The following is a 25,470-nucleotide window of genomic DNA, read 5'->3' on the forward strand; positions in this document are numbered from 1 at the left end:
ACATGATTTCTGCTTAAGTCCCATCCCAATTCCTTTCCATCGGCTGTGAGATGAAGACGCCATCTCCCAAGATTTCGCACTCAATCTCGCAATCACCAAGCTACGCCTTTGTTTTGAATAGACAACCTAGTGGCAGAAGAATACTTCACCCCAAAAATAAGTAAATTTTCCCAGTGTCGTTTTCATTACAAACCTGAATGGCTTCGCAGGAAAAGTTCTAAAGAATGTTAAATGTTATTCACTTCCCCATTCACTACACTCAAATCATTTAGGAATTGATATGAAAGACAAAGGTGAGTAAATGACAACATGTTTTTCTCTCCATATGACTTTTAAATCAATTTTGGTCCTTATCTTTGCTTCTGTATCAGGCAGGGTGTTAGACTCACATTACTAATCAAAAATCAAATATCAAGCATATACACTTTGTCTCATCCTTAATCTATCTATAGTAATATTTAATGCATATTCAAAATTTCAGTAGCTTCTGAGGACAAACAACTTTAGCTTTAACAGTCTCCTGTTTAAGGGATAGTTTACCAAAAAATGAAAATTATGTCATTTACTCACCATCAGGTTGTTCTAAACCTGTATAAATTTCTTTGTTCTGTTGAAAACAAAAGATACAGTACTGTGTGTATTACATTCATAGTTATTCACACAATGTATTCATGTGCTTTAGTGACACTTCATTTCAAATGGAACTTCTGAAGATTCAATAACAAAGGCAATATGCAGCATGTTTGCAGTCATAAGTACTTTATTAAATCACTGCATAAAAATGACACGCAAGTATTTGAGTGACAAAAGTGTTTAAACATGTAACGTTAATGTGAGTTTACTTTCTCCATGGGGTGTGCACTGTATCTCCCTCTTGTGTGAGCTCTGGAGAGATAAAGGGGGATTAACAAACAACAACAAAATATTAAGTGATTACATAAAAGGGATTTTAAATACATAAACAGTAAGGGTATAATAGGGACAGTTCTTTCAAGACAAATTAACTTACCTTGCATGTACTCTTTCCTTTTTCTGGATCCTTTCGGTTTTAGATGCCTGAATACTTCCTTTCCATGCATTGTCTACCAGAAAAAGATATAGGTAACAATATAGAGTATATTTGGGCAATGATATATAGAGTACAGAATTTGGGCAACAGTCTTTTGGCAGCCCTACCTTTCTGTAGTCTCTGTAACAAGCTCTTATTTGGGGTGATCCAGTCTTCCTCACTCGGTTCCCAAATTCTCCATTCAAAGTCAACAAATTTATCTTGAGTATCACAGAGTCCATCAGTAGCCCTCTTCCCATCAAAGGTTTTCAATTCAGCAATCTCTTCTCTTTTGCTGCCAATACCATCTGAAAAGGAAAGCTTTCTACGATTCTTTCCTTTCAGGTCATATCTACATGATGGGCTGAAGGGACATTTTTTCTCCAGTGTGGAATGAGAAACTAAACCACACGTCATAGATCTAGCAAGCCTCGGACTGCTTTTTGCTTTGCTCTTGCAAGTATGAAATGAATTGTGCTTCTGATCCGAGACACCAATTGCTGGTCTTTGGTCCCTGGTCTCTTTCCCATTTCTGAGAGGAGAAGATTCAAGACTAATGGCGAAGGACATTTTTGGCAACCGCCTCTCTGGAATTTTAGGCTGTTGTTGTACTATGGGTAACTTACTGTAGTAGTATACATTACCAAAGTCAGCTAGCCAGCTTGTTGAGGGACGGTATGGTGAGCAGGCCTTGACATGTTTAGTTGATGCACCAGTTTGTAGATTTTCTCCTACTGAAATGGCACTAGTGAAAGACCGATTCAGCTCTGACAGAACGTCACTGGGTTTAATCTGGGAGCTCAGAGGTTTCTGAGGAGTTAGAACCCCATTCTCAATCATCCACTCTTTGGAAGGCACATATGGCATCAAAGATTCTACTGACCAAATAGAGGCTTCTAGGTGATGTGGAAGACCATGATTTTTAGTTGATGCGCCAGTTTGCAGATTTTCCCCCACTGAAACAGCACTAGTGGAAGACCGATTCAGCTCTGACAGAACGCCACTGGGTTTAATCTGGGAGCTCAGAGGTTTCTGAGGAGTTAGAACCCCATTCTCAACCATCCACTCTTTGGAAGGCACATATGGCATCAAAGATTCTACTGACCAAATAGAGGCTTCTAGGTGATGTGGAAGACCATGATTTTTAGTTGATGCGCCAGTTTGCAGATTTTCCCCTACTGAAACAGCACTAGTGGAAGACCGATTCAGCTCTGACAGAACACCACTGGGTTTAATCTGGGAGCTCAGAGGTTTCTGAGGAGTTAGAACCCCATTCTCAACCATCCACTCTTTGGAAGGCACATATGGCATCAAAGATTCTACTGACCAAATAGAGGCTTCTAGGTGATGTGGAAGACCATGATTTTTAGTTGATGCGTCAGTTTGTCGATTCTTCCCTACAGGAATAAAATTCGGCTTTGAGATAATGTCACTGGGTTCAATCAGTGGGCTCAAAAGTTTCTGAGGGGTTGGAAGATTCTCTATCATCCACTCACTAGAAGGAACATACGGGATCAAAGACTCTACCGACAAGATAGAAGCCTCAAGCTGACAAGGCTGGTTATGGTTCTGTATGTCAAGAACATTGGAAGAGTTCCCATTTTCCTTTACCTCTGCCTGAAACGGCATTTCTGATTTTTTCTTTGCTTTAATTCTTTGGGTAATGACGGATCTGCTTGGCTTAGAATGTGTTTTAAAAGTTCTACAAGATGGAGAAGTTACCACATTAACTTCTCTACAAGCAGGAAGACAATGCTTACTGGAGTATCTTAACATCCCAGCTTCAACCCTCTGTTTATCCTTCCTTAATGCTAATGACTGGTAAGAGCACAAAACGACATCCTCCGAAGATTTTACAGATGCCAAGCTGCACTGCAAAAGGTCAGTTTCGTTATGACCAGCTAGTTCCATGTTCTGAAAGATCTTAAGCCCAGAAGGCATTTCACTGTATTTGATTTGCACCCGTTCAGCTTGGAGGATTTCACTCTTGGGAACAGCAGATAAACCAGTAGTGTCATTAGCATTCGTGGCATTGCAATTTTGAGTCAGCATGGATGTACCTTCAGGGCAAGCTACTGATTTCTTATCTGAGGAACAGGGTGATGTTGACACTTGACTGCCACAGCCAGTACCCCTACCCGATTCAGAACAATTTTGGGATCTTGCTGCATGTCCATGTGAGTCTATGCTATGACAAAGGGGTTCAGTTTGCACCTCTGAGCTGACCATTACACGACCAATGGGCACATTGTTTTGGAAATGGGAGCGGTGGGTCTGGTGGACAATAGTTGGAGCCACACGGGGAGTTATATGTCTGTAGTCCAATATGGGCAGTTGAGCATGAGGAATCATGTATCCAGGGACTTCCAAACATGGTGGAAGTAGTAGTGGCATCATGCCATAACCTTAAAAAAAAAAAAAAAAAAAAAAAAAAAATAGTATTAGGCATATGTGGGTTTCCATTCACACATTTTACCATATAGACCTGGTAGCATGAACAACTGGATCCTAGTATCCTAAATCAAGGACCCTCAAATCACACACTTAAATCTTGCAAAGTAAATATCACACTTTATATTACGAAAAGCATGCAGGTCCTCCATGGTTTCACTCATTTGAGAAGTTACTGTGCTAGAGACAATCCAGAAGAGAAGCCATCGAGAAACTTTTAGAAACAGAAAAATCATCATCATCATTGGGTAAAATTAAATAATGGCACAGCAAATAAAGTATATTGCTTCACAGTATAATTAAATTGAAATCTATCTCTGAAGAAAAAGTAAATAAATAAAATAAAAAGCAACCCTAATAATATTCAGTAAAATGAGAAAAGAAATGTGTGTGCTTTAGAAGGTACCTAACCCATGAAGTCCACTGTAGGGAACATATGGTGTTGACATGGGCCATTGATATGGGTAAAGAGGCTGGACAGTGGGAACGTAAAAGGGCTGGTTTCGCTGGAGCTGCTCATCTGGGTGTAACACTCTGGAGGGCAGAGGGCCAGGGAGCGGAGGGGCCTGCGCATGCCCTGATCCACTCCGTACACCTGCCATAACACCAGTGGACTCTTGGGTAACTATAGCAGCCATACCTGGAGCACAAAACGACAGGGTTTTAGTAATTTGGCCAGAATTGTCTTTAAACAGACATTTGTTTTTGAACTCAAGTAATTCTCTAAATTTTGTTTAGGGATGATTTTAGCCTGTTTGACCTTTCCAATATATTTTTTAAAGAAACTTTTACTTATCCATCCACACTTTATTATGAATTTTATTTTACATGTACTTAAGCTTTGCTAGCATTCTATGACAGTGGTCAAATGTTTGATAGCAACTGAATGGTTTGTTTAAACGATTAAAACTCCACAAATAGAATGTGTGGCTTTATTTATATTTTTCACAGTGCTTACCTTGAAGTTTTCGACACTGAATGGAAAGCTTTCTCAGACCAAAAATGATTACAATAAAAATTAATCCACAGTTTTTCACAAATCAACAGTGTTGTGAACACAGAGAATACCACACCCAACTAATTAGACCTATTAATTAGATTGACTTGTTAATTAGGATGGAGCATGATATGATTAGGCAGTCCAGCTGACTCTATTAGGGGACGTTTATACGACACCGTTTTCAACTAAAAATGGAAAACTTTTACGCGTTTTGGCCGTTTTGGTGGCCTGAAAACACAAAGTTTTGAAAACGGGTTTTTAAAGTGCAAGTTTTTGAAAATGGTCTCCATGTAAACAACAAAAACGCAAATCTATGAAAACTCTGATGTCATGCACATGCGCATTACATATTCAGTCTGTTCGGTTGTTAAGTCTGACGTAACGCGGCAGCGCTTCCTGGGTAGGGTTGCACCAGCCGTTCGTAAGTTCTTTCTTAAATTGGAACGTAAAGTCCTCACTAGTGGCTTAGTAACTACTAGCTAGTTTGTAACTAACTCTGTACTTTATTCGGTTGCACCATTTGTTCTTAAGGCAGAACGTAGCTAGTAGCTCGTAAGGTCTCCGTAAAGTAATGCGTAGTCGCATAATATGACGTTTACCTTCAGTTATCCTTCAAATACAGGAGCAGAAGTTGTTGAAATTCCGTGAATTTCAGTTTATCCTTCATTCTGACTTATTTTGCCTCACGTAGCTAACAGTAAAAATAAGTTTCCATTAAATATAATAGCCTACTACTTAATCATAAATGTTTTTATATGTAAATAACATTCAGAAACTGTATTTGAAACGAAATTAATAAGGATCAATAAATAAATACTGAAACAACAACAAAAACATAAGAAATTACATTTATTGATAATGACTGATTTTATTTGACATGCACAACACGGAGTGATAGGACCGATGCACACAGCGGTGCGCTGTTTAACGGGTTCGTGTTGAAGAGTGTCTAACAAAGTAATCTTTTCACATGATGTTCTCTCTCTTTAAATTTAAGAGAGTGTAAATGTCAGCAGCATCATATATGTGTAAAGAATGAAGTCTGTCAGGTAAAACAAGAGCTTATGGATGCAGTTCAGTCAGTCTGCTATTTTATTCCAACCGTTACTCCTGATAGGAGGCTTCCGTAAATATTTAGTGTGTACGTAGAGTTACGCTTCAACTAAGTTTAATGGTGCAACACAAAAATATTTAGTAGTGCGTAAGTTGTAACTTAGTGCCCATTTACGTGAAAACTAGTCTACGTTGTAACTTGCGCACAGCTGGTGCAACTGGCAGCTGGTCCTGACGCTTTATCTCATACCACAAGAAAACAACAAAGGTGCTAATATACACACGCAGTTTGGTCACTGCGGTCAAGCCAGCCGCAGTTTGAAAATACACGGTCAAGCCAGCCGCCAAAAAAAAAGTGTGTGCGCCTATTACTATAAATAGGGTAATTTCAGGAACAGCAGAGAGAGAACGCGCTTTCAGAGCGCTTGAGTTGCCCATATCTATCTATCTATCTATCTATCTATCTATCTATCTATCTATCTATCTATCTATCTATCTATCTATCTATCTATCTATCTATCTATCTATCTATCTATCTATCTATCTATCTATCTTTATTCAGTCTAATATATAAAACATCTTTCTTTCTTTCTTTCTTTCTTTCTTTCTAATATATCTCTCTTTTTTCTTTCGATTATATATCCATCTCTTTCTTTTTTCTTTCTAATGTTTCTTTCTCTTACTATATCTTTCTTTTTTTCTAATATATCTATTTCTTTTTTCTTTCTAATGTCTTTCTTTCTAATATTTCTTTCTCTTAACATATCTTTCTTTTTTTGTATTATATCTTTCTTTTTTCTAATATATCTCTTTCCTTTTTCTTTGTAATGTCTATCTTTCAAATATTTCTTTCTATCTCTCTGTTGTTATTTTCATATATATATATATATATATGACAATTACTCTTGAATTAAATTGTGTTACTGTCTTACTGCATAAGGATTACTATCTGATTAGGCCTATAAAGACCTCATTTTAAATAATAAGAAAATACCAATGGTCTGTTTCTATAGGGGACGTCCCATACAGTATGAATACCTCATAAATATCCCTTTTACTGCAGCATTTTGGAGATATGCCACATTATTCGACTTCAAAAGCCTATAAACACCTCATTTCAAATAAGTAGAAAAAACTAATGGTTTGTTTCTATAGGGGACATCCCATAGAGTATGCATACTTCATAAGAGTACATTTTACTGCAGCATTTTGGAGATATGCCACATTATTTGACTTTGGAGGCCTATAAAGACTCCATTTCAAGTAGGTAGAAAAAAAACAATGAACTGTTTCTATAGGGGACGTCCCATAGAGTATGCATACCCCATATCAGTACATTTTAATGCAGCATTTTGGAGACATGCCACATTATTCAACTTCAAAGGCCTATAAACACCTCATTTCAAATAAGTAGAAAAAACATATGGTCTGTTTCTATAGGGGACGTCCCATAGAGTATGCATACCCCATATGAGTACATTTTACTGCAGCATTTCGGAGATATGCCACATTATTCGACTTCAAAGGCCTATAAACACCTCATTTCAAATAAGTAGAAAAAACATATGATCTGTTTCTATAGGGGACGTCCCATAGAGTATGCATACCCCATATGACTACATTTTACTGCAGCATTTCGGAGATATGCCACATTATTCGACTTCAAAGGCCTATAAACACCTCATTTCAAATAAGTAGAAAAAACAATGGTCTATTTCTATAGGGGACGTCCCATACAGTATGCATACCTCATATCTATCATTTTTTACTGCAGCATTATGGAGATATTCCACTTCAAAGCCCTATAAACACCTCATTTCAAATAAGTACAAAAAACAAATGGTCTGTTTCTATAGGGGACATCCCATAGAGTATGCATACCCCATATCAGTACATTTTACTGCAGCATTTTGGAGATATGCCACATTATTTGACTTTGGAGGCCTATAAAGACTTCATTTCAAATAAGTAGAAAAAAACAATGAACTGTTTCTATAGGGGACGTCCCATAGAGTATGCATACCTCATATGAGTACATTTTACTGCAGCATTTTGGAGATATGCCACATTATTCGACTTCAAAGGCCTATAAACACCTCATTTCAAATAAGTAGAAAAAACTAATGGTTTGTTTCTATAGGGGACATCCCATAGAGTATGCATACCTCATATGAGTACATTTTACTGCAGCATTTTGGCGATATGCCACATTATTCGACTTCAAAGACCTATAAACACCTCATTTCAAATAAGTAGAAAAAAACAATGAACTGTTTCTATAGGGGACGTCCCATAGAGTATGCATACCTCATATGAGTACATTTTACTGCAGCATTTCGGAGATATGCCACATTATTTGACTTCAAAGGCCTATAAACACCTCATTTCAAATAAGTAGAAAAAAACAATGAACTGTTTCTATAGGGGACGTCCCATAGAGTATGCATACCCCATATCAGTACATTTTACTGCAGCATTTTGGAGATATGCCACATTATTCGACTTCAAAGGCCTATAAACACCTCATTTCAAATAAGTAGAAAAAACAAATGGTCTGTTTCTATAGGGGACGTCCCATAGAGTATGCATACCTCATATGAGTACATTTTACTGCAGCATTTCGGAGATATGCCACATTATTCGACTTCAAAGGCCTATAAACACCTCATTTCAAATAAGTAGAAAAAACTAATGGTTTGTTTCTATAGGGGACATCCCATAGAGTATGCATACCTCATATGAGTACATTTTACTGCAGCATTTTGGAGGTATGCCACATTATTTGACTTTGGAGGCCTATAAAGACTTCATTTCAAATAAGTAGAAAAAAATAATGGTCAGTTTCTATAGGGGGGCGTCCCATAGAGTATGCATACCCCATATGAGTACATTTTACTGCAGCATTTCGGAGATATGCCACATTATTCGACTTCAAAGGCCTATAAACACCTCATTTCAAATAAGTAGAAAAAACATATGATCTGTTTCTATAGGGGACGTCCCATAGAGTATGCATACCCCATATGACTACATTTTACTGCAGCATTTCGGAGATATGCCACATTATTCGACTTCAAAGGCCTATAAACACCTCATTTCAAATAAGTAGAAAAAACAATGGTCTATTTCTATAGGGGACGTCCCATACAGTATGCATACCTCATATCTATCATTTTTTACTGCAGCATTATGGAGATATTCCACTTCAAAGCCCTATAAACACCTCATTTCAAATAAGTACAAAAAACAAATGGTCTGTTTCTATAGGGGACATCCCATAGAGTATGCATACCCCATATCAGTACATTTTACTGCAGCATTTTGGAGATATGCCACATTATTTGACTTTGGAGGCCTATAAAGACTTCATTTCAAATAAGTAGAAAAAAACAATGAACTGTTTCTATAGGGGACGTCCCATAGAGTATGCATACCTCATATGAGTACATTTTACTGCAGCATTTTGGAGATATGCCACATTATTCGACTTCAAAGGCCTATAAAAACTTCATTTCAAATAAGTAGAAAAAAATAATGGCCAGTTTCTATAGGGGGCGTCCCATAGAGTATGCATACCTCATATGAGTACATTTTACTGCAGCATTTCGGAGATATGCCACATTATTCGACTTCAAAGGCCTATAAACACCTCATTTCAAATAAGTAGAAAAAAACAATGGTCTATTTCTATAGGGGACGTCCCATACAGTATGCATACCTCATATCTATCATTTTTTACTGCAGCATTATGGAGATATTCCACTTCAAAGCCCTATAAACACCTCATTTCAAATAAGTACAAAAAACAAATGGTCAGTTTCTATAGGGGGCGTCCCATAGAGTATGCATACCTCATATGAGTACATTTTACTGCAGCATTTCGGAGATATGCCACATTATTCGACTTCAAAGCCTATAAACACCTCATTTCAAATAAGTAGAAAAAAACAATGAACTGTTTCTATAGGGGACGTCCCATAGAGTATGCATACCCCATATGAGTACATTTTACTGCAGCATTTTGGAGATATGCCACATTATTCGACTTCAAAGGCCTATAAACACCTCATTTCAAATAAGTAGAAAAAACAAATGGTCTGTTTCTATAGGGGACGTCCCATAGAGTATGCATACCTCATATGAGTACATTTTACTGCAGCATTTCGGAGATATGCCACATTATTCGACTTCAAAGGCCTATAAACACCTCATTTCAAATAAGTAGAAAAAACTAATGGTTTGTTTCTATAGGGGACATCCCATAGAGTATGCATACCTCATATGAGTACATTTTACTGCAGCATTTTGGAGGTATGCCACATTATTTGACTTTGGAGGCCTATAAAGACTTCATTTCAAATAAGTAGAAAAAAATAATGGTCAGTTTCTATAGGGGGGCGTCCCATAGAGTATGCATACCCCATATGAGTACATTTTACTGCAGCATTTCGGAGATATGCCACATTATTCGACTTCAAAGGCCTATAAACACCTCATTTCAAATAAGTAGAAAAAACATATGATCTGTTTCTATAGGGGACGTCCCATAGAGTATGCATACCCCATATGACTACATTTTACTGCAGCATTTCGGAGATATGCCACATTATTCGACTTCAAAGGCCTATAAACACCTCATTTCAAATAAGTAGAAAAAACAATGGTCTATTTCTATAGGGGACGTCCCATACAGTATGCATACCTCATATCTATCATTTTTTACTGCAGCATTATGGAGATATTCCACTTCAAAGCCCTATAAACACCTCATTTCAAATAAGTACAAAAAACAAATGGTCTGTTTCTATAGGGGACATCCCATAGAGTATGCATACCCCATATCAGTACATTTTACTGCAGCATTTTGGAGATATGCCACATTATTTGACTTTGGAGGCCTATAAAGACTTCATTTCAAATAAGTAGAAAAAAACAATGAACTGTTTCTATAGGGGACGTCCCATAGAGTATGCATACCTCATATGAGTACATTTTACTGCAGCATTTTGGAGATATGCCACATTATTCGACTTCAAAGGCCTATAAACACCTCATTTCAAATAAGTAGAAAAAACTAATGGTTTGTTTCTATAGGGGACATCCCATAGAGTATGCATACCTCATATGAGTACATTTTACTGCAGCATTTTGGAGATATGCCACATTATTCGACTTCAAAGACCTATAAACACCTCATTTCAAATAAGTAGAAAAAAACAATGAACTGTTTCTATAGGGGACGTCCCATAGAGTATGCATACCCCATATCAGTACATTTTACTGCAGCATTTTGGAGATATGCCACATTATTCGACTTCAAAGGCCTATAAACACCTCATTTCAAATAAGTAGAAAAAACAAATGGTCTGTTTCTATAGGGGACGTCCCATAGAGTATGCATACCTCATATGAGTACATTTTACTGCAGCATTTCGGAGATATGCCACATTATTCGACTTCAAAGGCCTATAAACACCTCATTTCAAATAAGTAGAAAAAACTAATGGTTTGTTTCTATAGGGGACATCCCATAGAGTATGCATACCTCATATGAGTACATTTTACTGCAGCATTTTGGAGGTATGCCACATTATTTGACTTTGGAGGCCTATAAAGACTTCATTTCAAATAAGTAGAAAAAAATAATGGTCAGTTTCTATAGGGGGGCGTCCCATAGAGTATGCATACCTCATATGAGTACATTTTACTGCAGCATTTTGGAGATATGCCACAATATTTGACTTTGGAGGCCTATAAACACCTCATTTCAAATAAGTAGAAAAAACTAATGGTTTGTTTATATAGGGGACATCCCATAGAGTATGCATACCTCATATGAGTAAATTTTACTGCAGCATTTTGGAGGTATGCCACATTATTTGACTTTGGAGGCCTATAAAGACTTCATTTCAAATAAGTAGAAAAAAATAATGGTCAGTTTCTATAGGGGGCGTCCCATAGAGTATGCATACCTCATATGAGTACATTTTACTGCAGCATTTTGGAGGTATGCCACATTATTTGACTTCAAAGGTCTATAAACACCCTTTCAAATAAGTAGAAAAAACAAATGATCTGTTTCTATAGGGGATGTCCCATAGAGTATGCATACCCCATATGAGTACATTTTACTGCAGCATTTCGGAGATATGCCACATTATTCAACTTCAAAGGCCTATAAACACCTCATTTCAAATAAGTAGAAAAAACTAATGGTTTGTTTCTATAGGGGACATCCCATAGAGTATGCATACCTCATATGAGTACATTTTACTGCAGCATTTTGGAGGTATGCCACATTATTTGACTTTGGAGGCCTATAAAAACTTCATTTCAAATAAGTAGAAAAAAATAATGGCCAGTTTCTATAGGGGGCGTCCCATAGAGTATGCATACCTCATATGAGTACATTTTACTGCAGCATTTCGGAGATATGCCACATTATTCGACTTCAAAGGCCTATAAACACCTCATTTCAAATAAGTAGAAAAAAACAATGGTCTATTTCTATAGGGGACGTCCCATACAGTATGCATACCTCATATCTATCATTTTTTACTGCAGCATTATGGAGATATTCCACTTCAAAGCCCTATAAACACCTCATTTCAAATAAGTACAAAAAACAAATGGTCAGTTTCTATAGGGGGCGTCCCATAGAGTATGCATACCTCATATGAGTACATTTTACTGCAGCATTTCGGAGATATGCCACATTATTCGACTTCAAAGCCTATAAACACCTCATTTCAAATAAGTAGAAAAAAACAATGAACTGTTTCTATAGGGGACGTCCCATAGAGTATGCATACCCCATATGAGTACATTTTACTGCAGCATTTTGGAGATATGCCACATTATTCGTCTTCAAAGGCCTATAAACACCTCATTTTAAATAAGTAGAAAAAACGAATGGTTTGTTTCTATAGGGGACGTCCCATAGAGTATGCATACCTCATATGAGTACATTTTACTGCAGCATTTTGGAGGTATGCCACATTATTCGACTTCAAAGACCTATAAACACCTCATTTCAAATAAGTAGAAAAAACTAATGGTTTGTTTATATAGGGGACATCCCATAGAGTATGCATACCTCATATGAGTACATTTTACTGCAGCATTTTGGAGGTATGCCACATTATTTGACTTTGGAGGCCTATAAAGACTTCATTTCAAATAAGTAGAAAAAAATAATGGTCAGTTTCTATAGGGGGCGTCCCATAGAGTATGCATACCTCATATGAGTACATTTTACTGCAGCATTTTGGAGGTATGCCACATTATTTGACTTCAAAGGTCTATAAACACCCTTTCAAATAAGTAGAAAAAACAAATGATCTGTTTCTATAGGGGATGTCCCATAGAGTATGCATACCCCATATGAGTACATTTTACTGCAGCATTTCGGAGATATGCCACATTATTCGACTTCAAAGGCCTATAAACACCTCATTTCAAATAAGTAGAAAAAACTAATGGTTTGTTTCTATAGGGGACATCCCATAGAGTATGCATACCTCATATGAGTACATTTTACTGCAGCATTTTGGAGGTATGCCACATTATTTGACTTTGGAGGCCTATAAAGACTTCATTTCAAATAAGTAGAAAAAAATAATGGTCAGTTTCTATAGGGGGCGTCCCATAGAGTATGCATACCTCATATGAGTACATTTTACTGCAGCATTTCGGAGATATGCCACATTATTCGACTTCAAAGGCCTATAAACACCTCATTTCAAATAAGTAGAAAAAAACAATGGTCTATTTCTATAGGGGACGTCCCATACAGTATGCATACCTCATATCTATCATTTTTTACTGCAGCATTATGGAGATATTCCACTTCAAAGCCCTATAAACACCTCATTTCAAATAAGTACAAAAAACAAATGGTCTGTTTCTATAGGGGACATCCCATAGAGTATGCATACCCCATATCAGTACATTTTACTGCAGCATTTTGGAGATATGCCACATTATTCGAATTCAAAGGTCTATAAACACCTCATTTCAAATAAGTAGAAAAAACAAATGGTCTGTTTCTATAGGGGATGTCCCATAGAGTATGCATACCCCATATGAGTACATTTTACTGCAGCATTTCGGAGATATGCCACATTATTCGACTTCAAAGGCCTATAAACACCTCATTTCAAATAAGTAGAAAAAACGAATGGTTTGTTTCTATAGGGGACGTCCCATAGAGTATGCATACCTCATATGAGTACATTTTACTGCAGCATTTCGGAGATATGCCACATTATTCGACTTCAAAGACCTATAAACACCTCATTTCAAATAAGTAGAAAAAAACAATGAACTGTTTCTATAGGGGACGTCCCATAGAGTATGCATACCTCATATGAGTACATTTTACTGCAGCATTTCGGAGATATGCCACATTATTTGACTTCAAAGGCCTATAAACACCTCATTTCAAATAAGTAGAAAAAAACAATGAACTGTTTCTATAGGGGACGTCCCATAGAGTATGCATACCCCATATCAGTACATTTTACTGCAGCATTTTGGAGATATGCCACATTATTCGACTTCAAAGGCCTATAAACACCTCATTTCAAATAAGTAGAAAAAACAAATGGTCTGTTTCTATAGGGGACGTCCCATAGAGTATGCATACCTCATATGAGTACATTTTACTGCAGCATTTCGGAGATATGCCACATTATTCGACTTCAAAGGCCTATAAACACCTCATTTCAAATAAGTAGAAAAAACTAATGGTTTGTTTCTATAGGGGACATCCCATAGAGTATGCATACCTCATATGAGTACATTTTACTGCAGCATTTTGGAGGTATGCCACATTATTTGACTTTGGAGGCCTATAAAGACTTCATTTCAAATAAGTAGAAAAAAATAATGGTCAGTTTCTCTAGGGGGGCGTCCCATAGAGTATGCATACCTCATATGAGTACATTTTACTGCAGCATTTTGGAGATATGCCACATTATTTGACTTTGGAGGCCTATAAAGACTCCATTTCAAGTAGGTAGAAAAAAAACAATGAACTGTTTCTATAGGGGACGTCCCATAGAGTATGCATACCCCATATCAGTACATTTTACTGCAGCATTTCGGAGATATGCCACATTATTCGACTTCAAAGGCCCATAAACACCTCATTTCAAATAAGTAGAAAAAAACAATGAACTGTTTCTATAGGGGACGTCCCATAGAGTATGCATACCCCATATGAGTACATTTTACTGCAGCATTTTGGAGATATGCCACATAATTCGACTTCAAAGGCCCATAAACACCTCATTTCAAATAATTAGAAAAAACTAATGGGTTGTTTATATAGGGGACATCCCATAGAGTATGCATACCCCATATGAGTACATTTTACTGCAGCATTTCGGAGATATGCCACATTATTCGACTTCAAAGGCCTATAAACACCTCATTTCAAATAAGTAGAAAAAAACAATGAACTGTTTCTATAGGGGACGTCCTATAGAGTATGCATACCTCATATGAGTACATTTTACTGCAGCATTTTGGAGGTATGCCACATTATTCGACTTCAAAGGTCTATAAACACCTCATTTCAAATAAGTAGAAAAAACATATGGTCTGTTTCTATAGTGGACGTCCCATAGAGTATGCATACCCCATATGAGTACATTTTACTGCAGCATTTCGGAGATATGCCACATTATTCGACTTCAAAGGCCTATAAACACCTCATTTCAAATAAGTAGAAAAAACTAATGGTTTGTTTCTATAGGGGACATCCCATAGAGTATGCATACCTCATATGAGTACATTTTACTGCAGCATTTTGGAGGTATGCCACATTATTTGACTTTGGAGGCCTATAAAGACTTCATTTCAAATAAGCAGAAAAAAATAATGGTCAGTTTCTATAGGGGGCGTCCCATAGAGTATGCATACCTCAAATGAGTAAATTTTACTGCAGCATTTTGGAGATATGCCACATTATTTGACTTTGGAGGCCTATAAAGACTTCATTTCAAATAAGTAGAAAAAACTAATGGTCTGTTTCTATAGGGGACGTCCCATAGAGTATGCATACCTCATATTTATCATTTTTACTGCAGCATTTTGGAGATATATCACATTATTCGACTTCAAAGGCCTATAAACACCTCATTTAAAATAAGTAGAAAAAAAACTAAGGTCTGTTTCTATAGGGGGCATCCCATACAGCATGCATACCTCAAATGAAACTGTTTTTACTGCAGCATTTTGGAAATATTCCATATTATTTGACTTCAGAGTCCTTTAAACACCTACTTTCAAATATATAGGAAAAAACAATGGTCTTCTTTTATAGGGACGTATGCATACCTCACATCTATTATTTGTTATTGTTCTATTTTATACACCTATAAAAACCTAATTTCTAATATTTAGAAAAAAATTATTGGTTCTGTAATACTTGATTTTCAGTTTTAGACAAAAACTGAGATCAAGCACCCTGCAATAAAGCAATAAAACTCAGAGAAATAGCATAGGACAACGCCTTGCCCTAAACTGTCCTCACACGTCTACAGGAAACACACACATACACAAGCCCTCCTTCCTTTCCCCCTGACACAAGTTACTGAAAGTTCTCCAAGATATATAATGTATCTGGTATATCTATTGTTTTTTCCTTTCATGTTTGGTATCATTTTAAATGTCTCAGTGCGGTTGGTAAAATGGTCTCAGATTCACAGCAGTCACTGGTATTATGAAGAAGGTTGAAAACTAAGGAGAATTTAGTCCTCTTTTTGAGTGGTGTTGTGAAAACCCACTCCTCTCCCCCTAAAACAGGTGTTGGTGTAGTAAAAAATTACAACCCTTTTGTTCTGGTCTGTGTATATAAGGTAAAGTGCAAAGCAGTCATGTGGGATCTTCTGTAGCCAGAAACCCCGTACAGTGATGGGTGCGTGTCTTAAAAACACTAATCCACCACTTTGTGTATATGCAATTGTTACTCTTAGAGTCATCTTTGAGCAACTGATGTTATTATTTCTGATTTCTGATTTCTGAATTGGCTTCTAATTGGTTATTTGTGTAACTGGCATGATACACTTTTACCTGACAAATAAAATGGGTAACACTTTATAATCTCACACAATTAAGCATAAGTTAAGCATTAGTTAAGCACTAGTAAATAGTCAATTCATCATTTATAAAGCATTAATAGACATTAGTAAGCCATTTATAAATACAACTATAAATGCTTTGTTCTTGATTTATAAGCATATCTATAATGAGTTTATTGATTGTATTTTCATACTTTATTAATGATCAATTTATTATTTCTAAATTATGTATTACATTATTCACAAACCAGTTATTTAGGAATTGTCAGTGGTTCATAAGATCATTTGTGAAGTGTAAGTAAATGATTAATAAAATATTTAAATGTACATTTATGCATCTCAATATTCAGACATATAGTATTAGTTACTCAGTGTGTTAATAAATGCTTTATTAACACATATTCCTAGTGTCAAAACTACCTCAGTACTAACTTTAAAACATGAGAGAACAGCACTGCAGAAGATCACTGAACCTTTAAATCTCATTTATAAAACCTTTACAAAGCATAAATAGTCCTCACTTTAGATGAGCTCACAAAAATTGTTAACTAAACACTTCTAAATATTTTATAATTATCTGAATTAATCATGAATTGCAATAGGAATATGTGTTAATAAAGAATTTATTAACATACTAACTATTATTATATGTCTAAATAATAAGATGTATAAATGAATGTTTAAATAGTTTATTAATCATTTACTTACACTTAATAAATGATTTTATGAATCACTGACAACTTCTGAATAACTGGTTTGTAAATAATGTTATACTTAATTTAGAAATTATAAATTGGTTATTAATAAAGTATAAATACAATTATTAAACTCATTATAGATATGCTTATAAATAAAAATAAAGCATTTATATCTGTATTTATAAAATGGCTTACTAATGTCTTTTAATGCTTTATAAGTGATGAATTAATCGTTTACTAATGCTTAACTAATGATTACGATAGTGGATATTAATATCCACTATCGTAAAAACTCTAATTAGAGTGCGGTAACTTTAAGATTGACAGTTTAAGACATTACATTTTCGAGCACATAATACAAGACACTTTCTTTTAAAATCTACAAGAGACTTTATTTATTCTAACACAAACTAATCTAACACAAACACGCAAACACACGCAAACATTCATACACGTTGCAGAAAGAAAGGACATGAGAGAAAGAGTTTTGAGAGAGAATGAAATGATGAGCATGATTTTTAGCAAAATATGCACTTTAAAATACCTGACCTGAACGAACTATGAATCATTAATTTAATGCACCAGTTCAGTGTTAGAATCTGGTGGTACTTGCTTGTTGACTTCAAATGGAGAGAAGGGTTTTTCAGAGTCGATGATTTGTTGCAGAATCTTTTCAGGTCCGGATTGTGGTTAGGTAAAAACCAATCACGTTTGAGCGTGCTAGCAAATGAAATTAAGTCTCTTGTTGTGGCTGGAATTAAAGTTGAGGCGGCAAAGGTCGTTAGAAGGCGGCAAAATAACCCTTATCTATCGTTATCAGTCTCTGGAATCATCGGCTTTACCAGAGATCACCATTTAGACATGATTTCTATTAAATGGAATATGATACGTTTTACACAGATTTCATTCAAGCCATGATTTAAACATACATTTGAGATTTAAATTAATTTCAAACCAGACCAGGCATGCTTTCAATCAATCATTCAAAAGTTATCACACTTTCATGAGTTGTGGGTGTTCTAAAGCATAACAGCTTACATGTAGCATGTTTAGACATGATATAAAATTTATGCAGTTGAAAGATGTTTGATACAAATTGTTTGGAACAATTCAATGCTGTTTTAGTTGTAGAAACAGTCTCTGTATGTTTTTCTGTAAAGTTAGGTCACTCAGAGAAACAGACCTGCATAGTCTCTGTCTCTTTTGATCTGGAGATCAAAGATTCTTTATTTTCTGGTGACCATTTGGTTTCTACAAATGACTTAAAGGTTTGTCTCCTCTCCTTCAGTCAGAAAGCATGGGTGCCATAAAAGTACCTAGCAGGGGTGGTTCTGTAGATGGACTGGAGCCGAAAATTAGATTCTTTTGGGTTTCTGGAATTATGTTTTGAAATAATCATCTAAATGATTAATTTGTCTGGTTCGTCCTTAGTCCTTACATTGTGCTGCGTCAAGCACTTTGGGAACGATATACCCACGCCGCCGTGAAACCAAGTGCCTGTCTGTGTGAAATCGTGACCCCAGGGTCAAGGTCAGGTCCAGGTTATAAAACCTGACAAACGTTTGCGGCGAGGACCAACCTGCCGCATCACACACTTCTTGAAGAGAGACTCCAAAAAGCAAATCCTTAGAGGCAGCCATACTCCGAGTAGAGTGGGCTCTGATCATAAGAGGTGACGGTTGGCCAGCCAACTTGTAAGCAAATGAGATAGCCTCGACTATCCACTTACTTAAAGTTTGTTTAGATGCAGGTTGGCCTCTTCAAGGGGACCCGAAACACACAAAGAGTTGTTCAGATTCACACCACAGGGCAGCTCTGTGAATGTAAGCATCTAAAGCTCTGAAAGGACAGAGAAAATTAAGTTTCTCCTGGTCTGAATCCTGGAAAGGAGGAGGACAGGAGGCCTGCAGCATAATAGGGCCTGCCAAATTAGTGGGAACCTTAGGAACATAACCTTCCCAAGGAAACAAGAAGGCTTTAACCATGCCTGGAGCAAAGTCCAGGCAGGAGGGAGAGACCAACAGAGCATGAAGGTCTCCAATTCTGGAGACAAAATAGCGAGCAGAACAGAGTCTTGAGAGTGAGGAACTTCTCAGGAACCTCTTCAATGGGCTTAAATGGAGAAAGAGATAGGCCTTCTAAGACTATGGCCAAATCCCAAGTCAGCACCCTCTGATGTACCTTAGGTCTTAGACTCAAAGTGCCACAAAGGAAGCGAGTTACCTATGGGTGTCTCCCCACTGATGTACCATCCAGAGGAGTATGGTAAGCTGAGATGGCTGCCACATATACCTTCAAGGTGGAAGGAGATAACCAACATACAACCTCTACAACATGCAGCGAACACATTCCACTTATGTACAGATGCAGCCTCTGCCATGTCTGTACAATTGCATCCAACCCCGGGGGGGGCCGGATACGTGAGGGAGTAAAACAATGGACAGTGTGTTATCTCTCGAGATGCAAACAGAGTGCTCCCACAGGAGCTCCACCACCACGAGGTGAAGTCTTCACTCCCCAGGCATCAGCCCCTGCCTCGACAGGATGTCAAATAATGTGCCATATCTCCAAAATGCTGCAGTAAAATGTACTCATATGAGGTATGCATACTCTATGGGACGTCTCCTATAGAAACAAACCATTTGTTTTTTGTACTTATTTGAAATGAGGTGTTTATAGGCCTTTGAAGTTGAATAATGTGGCATATCTCCAAAATGCTGCAGTAAAATGTACTCATATGGGGTATGTATACTCTATGGGATGTCCCCTATAGAAACAGACAATTTGTTTTTTGTACTTATTTGAAATGAGGTGTTAATAGGCCTTTGAAGTGGAATATCTCCATAATGCTGCAGTAAAAAGGATAGATATGAGGTATGCATACTCTATGGGATGTCCCCTATAGAAACATACCTTTCCTTTTTCTACTTATTTGAAATGAGGTGTTTATAGGCCTTTGAAGTGGAATATCTCCATAATGCTGCAGTAAAATGTACTCATATGAGGTATGCATACTGTATGGGACGTCCCCTATAGAAATAGACCATTGTTTTTTTCTACTTATTTGAAATGAGGTGTTTATAGGCCTTTGAAGTCGAATAATGTGGCATATCTCCGAAATGCTGCAGTAAAATGTACTCATATGAGGTATGCATACTCTATGGGACGCCCCCTATAGAAACTGACCATTATTTTTTTCTACTTATTTGAAATGAAGTCTTTATAGGCCTCCAAAGTCAAATAATGTGGCATACCTCCAAAATGCTGCAGTAAAATGTACTCATATGAGGTATGCATACTCTATGGGATGTCCCCTATAGAAACAAACCATTAGTTTTTTCTACTTATTTGAAATGAGGTGTTTATAGGCCTTTGAAGTCGAATAATGTGGCATACCTCCAAAATGCTGCAGTAAAATGTACTCATATGAGGTATGCATACTCTATGGGACGCCCCCTATAGAAACTGACCATTATTTTTTTCTACTTATTTGAAATGAAGTCTTTATAGGCCTCCAAAGTCAAATAATGTGGCATACCTCCAAAATGCTGCAGTAAAATGTACTCATATGAGGTATGCATACTCTATGGGATGTCCCCTATATAAACAAACCATTAGTTTTTTCTACTTATTTGAAATGAGGTGTTTATAGGTCTTTGAAGTCGAATAATGTGGCATACCTCCAAAATGCTGCAGTAAAATGTACTCATATGAGGTATGCATACTCTATGGGACGTCCCCTATAGAAACAAACCATTCGTTTTTTCTACTTATTTAAAATGAGGTGTTTATAGGCCTTTGAAGACTAAAAATGTGGCATATCTCCAAAATGCTGCAGTAAAATGTACTCATATGGGGTATGCATACTCTATGGGACGTCCCCTATAGAAACAGTTCATTGTTTTTTTCTACTTATTTGAAATGAGGTGTTTATAGGCTTTGAAGTCGAATAATGTGGCATATCTCCGAAATGCTGCAGTAAAATGTACTCATATGAGGTATGCATACTCTATGCGACGCCCCCTATAGAAACTGACCATTATTTTTTTTCTACTTATTTGAAATGAAGTCTTTATAGGCCTCCAAAGTCAAATAATGTGGCATACCTCCAAAATGCTGCAGTAAAATGTACTCATATGAGGTATGCATACTCTATGGGATGTCCCCTATAGAAACAAACCATTAGTTTTTTCTACTTATTTGAAATGAGGTGTTTATAGACCTCCAAAGTCAAATAATGTGGCATATCTCCAAAATGCTGCAGTAAAATGTACTCATATGAGGTATGCATACTCTATGGGATGTCCCCTATAGAAACAAACCATTAGTTTTTTCTACTTATTTGAAATGAGGTGTTTATAGGCCTTTGAAGTCGAATAATGTGGCATATCTCCAAAATGCTGCAGTAAAATGTACTCATATGGGGTATGCATACTCTATGGGACGTCCCCTATAGAAACAGTTCATTGTTTTTTCTACTTATTTCAAATTAGGTGTTTATAGGCCTTTGAAGTCAAATAATGTGGCATATCTCCGAAATGCTGCAGTAAAATGTACTGATATGGGGTATGCATACTCTATGGGACGTCCCCTATAGGAACAGACCATTTGTTTTTTTTACTTATTTGAAATGAAGTCTTTATAGGCCTCCAAAGTCAAATAATGTGGCATACCTCCAAAATGCTGCAGTAAAATGTACTCATATGAGGTATGCATACTCTATGGGATGTCCCCTATAGAAACAAACCATTAGTTTTTTCTACTTATTTGAAATGAGGTGTTTATAGGCCTCCAAAGTCAAATAATGTGGCATACCTCCAAAATGCTGCAGTAAAATGTACTCATATGAGGTATGCATACTCTATGGGATGTCCCCTATAGAAACAAACCATTAGTTTTTTCTACTTATTTGAAATGAGGTGTTTATAGGCCTTTGAAGTCAAATAATGTGGCATATCTCCAAAATGCTGCAGTAAAAGGGATATTATGAGGTATGCATACTGTATGGGACGTCCCCTATAGAAACAGACCATTGGTATTTTCTACTTATTTAAAATGAGGTCTTTATAGGCCTAATCAGACAGTAATCTTTACACAGTAAGACAGTAACACAATTTAATTCAAGAGTAATTGTCATATATATATATATATATATATATATATATATATGAAAATAACAAAAGAGAGATAGAAAGAAATATTAGAAAGATAGACATTACAAAGAAAAAGGAAAGAGATATATTAGAAAAAATAAAGATATAATACAAAAAAGAAAGATATGTTAAGAGAAAGAAAGAAATATTAGAAAGAAAGACATTAGAAAGAAAAAAGAAATAGATATATTAGAAAAAAGAAAGATATAGTAAGAGAAAGAAACATTAGAAAGAAAAAAGAAAGAGATGGATATATAATCGAAAGAAAAAAGAGATATATTAGAAAGAAAGAAAGAAAGAAAGATGTTTTATATATTAGACTGAATAAAGATAGATAGATAGATAGATAGATAGATAGATAGATAGATAGATAGATAGATAGATAGATAGATAGATAGATAGATAGATAGATAGATAGATATGGGCAACTCAAGCGCTCTGAAAGCGCGTTCTCTCGCTGCTGTTCCTGAAATTACCGTATTTATAGTAATAGGCGCACACACTTTTTTTTTTTTGGCGGCTGGCTTGACCGTGTATTTTAAAACTGCGGCTGGCTTGACCGCAGTATGTGACCCCACCTAACACAGTTACGTTGTGACGACGTAACTGGACCGGACCATATTCGTTGTAGCGACGTACCAAATAACGTTCTAGGGAGGTAACTTTGTGATTTCCATATTCGTCGTGGCGACGTTATAGTGGTACGTCTCTGAAACGTGAGGAGTACGTCTCAACGACCAAACTGGCACGTTGTAAAAAACGTAACCGGATCGGCTCATATTAGTTGCAACGATTTCCCGAATTACGTTCCAGCGACGTAACTTTGTGATTCCCATATTCGTTGCGGCGACGTTTTACTGGTACGTTGCTGGAACGTGACAGGTACGTCCTAAAGACCAAAATACCACCTCGACCTTTATCTTAACTCTGTTTCTCACCTTTACTCCGGGGAATGGAGATGTGCTCCGTCCATAACCTTGAAATCCACGCAGAACTGATAAACACTTAATTTTCTGCTATAAAACCTTATAAATTCTAATTGTTATAGGGAATTGTATTGCTTTGGTTAATACATTTGCAGATCAAAATATGTAGTGGAAACCAATAGAAACCCTCATTAAATCTGATAGAAAATGGCTAGAAACAATGCATCCATGAAATCATCAGCATTGTTACTTTGCACAATTACTAAGCCAATACATTTGAACATTACATGGTTAAAACATGGTTACATGGTAAAGTGTTATCAAGTTATGAGTACAGAAATTTGAACACATGAATTCATAAATTGAACACATTCATAGATCAAACAATACAATCAATAAATAAATGTGATTAATATGTTTTATTCTTTTAATTGGCAAAGTGTTTTATCATTAGATGGGTATAGTTAAATAATGATTTTATCAATTATATTTATAGATACTCTTATGCTTACTACTATCCATAATTTGGCACAAAAATGACAAAGATATGAAAAAGATTCAGCAGATATTTATTACTTTATTTGCAAAACAAAAATATTTTAAACCATTTCCTAAGTGTCCTATATGAGGCAGCTGCTACAAATATACTGAGGTAATATGCTTTAATACTGCTTTACTGCCAGACAATATCACAATTACCAAAGATATACAGTCCTTGAGCTTCTCAAAAGCTAAAAAAATCCAGAAGATGACATTCAAAAAGAATAAAAGATATATATAAAGAACAATATAAAGATTTTTTAGCATTTCTTCAAATAATAGTTTGGCCCACCTAAAAATACATGTACAGTTTTTGTTCAAGAAAATAAACATGTGGACTTTCTCAGGAAGAATTTGAGATCTCTCATTACCGTGTCCTCAGCTGTGTAGAACACTCTTTCCAACAGTGTTGCAGAGGTAGATGATGGAAAGCTGTGAGAGAAGAGGAAGAATGTCTTTCTCAGGTTCTTCTGAGGCAAGGATAGGGTGATGGTCTCTACATAATCACTTTGGATTTTTGCAAACCGGAAGATAAAAAAATATTTATTGTAGTAGTTATTGTAGTCAGGTGTATTGTTTGTTAGAAATATGAGGAAAGCAGATTAATGCTCATGTGTCTTATTTCTAATAAATTGGATGTGATTTATATATATATATATATATATATATATATATATATATATATATATATATATATATATATATATACATATACATTTTAGAAATATGATAATAATCCATAGACAATGCACTGTCAAAGTGTTTGGAAATATTAAGAAAATCAATTTAAACATTTTAGAAGAGAACGAAATATCAGAATGGTTCAAAGCAGTGAACATTGTATTGTTAGCAAGTCATTTCCCATCGTGCCTTTTATTCAGTGCAGTTTGCAGAGAGCAACTACGTCTGACTGCGCAGCCTGGCACAACCGCCTTGCCTGCACAAGAGCTTTTTATTACAACTCAGCATAACAAGTCGGACCATACTCAGACACATTTCTAACTGGCATGCATCTCACAGTGATCACAAATGAACGGTTCTGCCTAGATTTTGCTAATCTCAAATGAGTAGCAAAGAAAACGCCAAGAAGAAGAGTACCATATTTGGAGATGGCAGATGTAGCCTTATATTAATCTATGCTTATGAAATGTCTAATGATTTAAACTTCACCATATTGCAGTTTTGACACCTTAACCTCTTCCACTCTGAGGCATTTTTTAGATTTCCGCCTGAATTTGACATACCAAAGTTTAAATGTTCACCTTTCACACATACAGTGAGAGAAATGTAAAATATTGGTGTCATTGTAAAGAAAACCCCTCAAAATAACAAAATCAGACTGTAATACTTCAGAAATTACATTGTATGCATTTAAAATACTGTAATAAGCACTTAAAAAATAGGCGATTTTTGTTTTTTTTGTTTAAAATCCTATTTTTGAAAATCTGTAAATCAGGTTCTGTTTGCTCTAGGGACCTGCTGATTGTTTTCTTTGATTCCACTAGGTGACAGCT

At 36.2% G+C, this 25,470-nt stretch overlaps 2 protein-coding genes across 2 annotated transcripts; both read right to left on the reverse strand.

Annotated features, from left to right (window-relative positions):
• Positions 1-751: 751 nt before the first annotated feature.
• LOC137008180 (uncharacterized) lies at positions 752-2,192 on the reverse strand. Its single transcript, XM_067370055.1, has 3 exons — positions 1,177-2,192; positions 1,010-1,082; positions 752-885 (listed from the first exon to the last, which is right to left on the reverse strand). Exons 1-3 carry the CDS (start codon positions 2,135-2,137, stop codon positions 828-830), a joined length of 1,092 nt encoding a protein of 363 aa, XP_067226156.1. The 5' UTR covers positions 2,138-2,192; the 3' UTR covers positions 752-827.
• Positions 2,137-24,349, reverse strand: LOC137007562 (uncharacterized). Its single transcript, XM_067369100.1, has 4 exons — positions 24,328-24,349; positions 3,906-4,139; positions 2,204-3,453; positions 2,137-2,145 (listed from the first exon to the last, which is right to left on the reverse strand). The coding sequence occupies exons 2-4, from the start codon at positions 4,135-4,137 to the stop codon at positions 2,137-2,139; spliced, it is 1,491 nt and encodes a 496-aa protein (XP_067225201.1). The 5' UTR covers positions 4,138-4,139; positions 24,328-24,349.
• Between the last annotated feature and the right edge of the window lie 1,121 nt (positions 24,350-25,470).

Source organism: Chanodichthys erythropterus, chromosome 19 (genome assembly GCF_024489055.1).
Source record: "Chanodichthys erythropterus isolate Z2021 chromosome 19, ASM2448905v1, whole genome shotgun sequence".
Lineage (NCBI taxonomy): Eukaryota > Metazoa > Chordata > Actinopteri > Cypriniformes > Xenocyprididae > Chanodichthys > Chanodichthys erythropterus.

Bases quoted from the DNA above. Each gene is read 5' to 3' on its own strand.
- LOC137008180 (XM_067370055.1), bottom strand. From the start codon at position 2,137: ATGCCATATGTGCCTTCCAAAGAGTGGATGGTTGAGAATGGGGTTCTA. The intron at 1,083-1,176 runs GTAGGGCTGCCA...TTTTTCTGGTAG, and splicing joins GTTACAGAGACTACAGAAAG to ACAATGCATGGAAAGGAAGT. The intron at 886-1,009 runs GTAAGTTAATTT...TTATCTCTCCAG, and splicing joins AAGGAAAGAGTACATGCAAG to AGCTCACACAAGAGGGAGAT.
- LOC137007562 (XM_067369100.1), bottom strand. From the start codon at position 4,137: ATGGCTGCTATAGTTACCCAAGAGTCCACTGGTGTTATGGCAGGTGTA. The intron at 3,454-3,905 runs GTACCTTCTAAA...TTTTTTTTTAAG, and splicing joins CAGTGGACTTCATGGGTTAG to GTTATGGCATGATGCCACTA.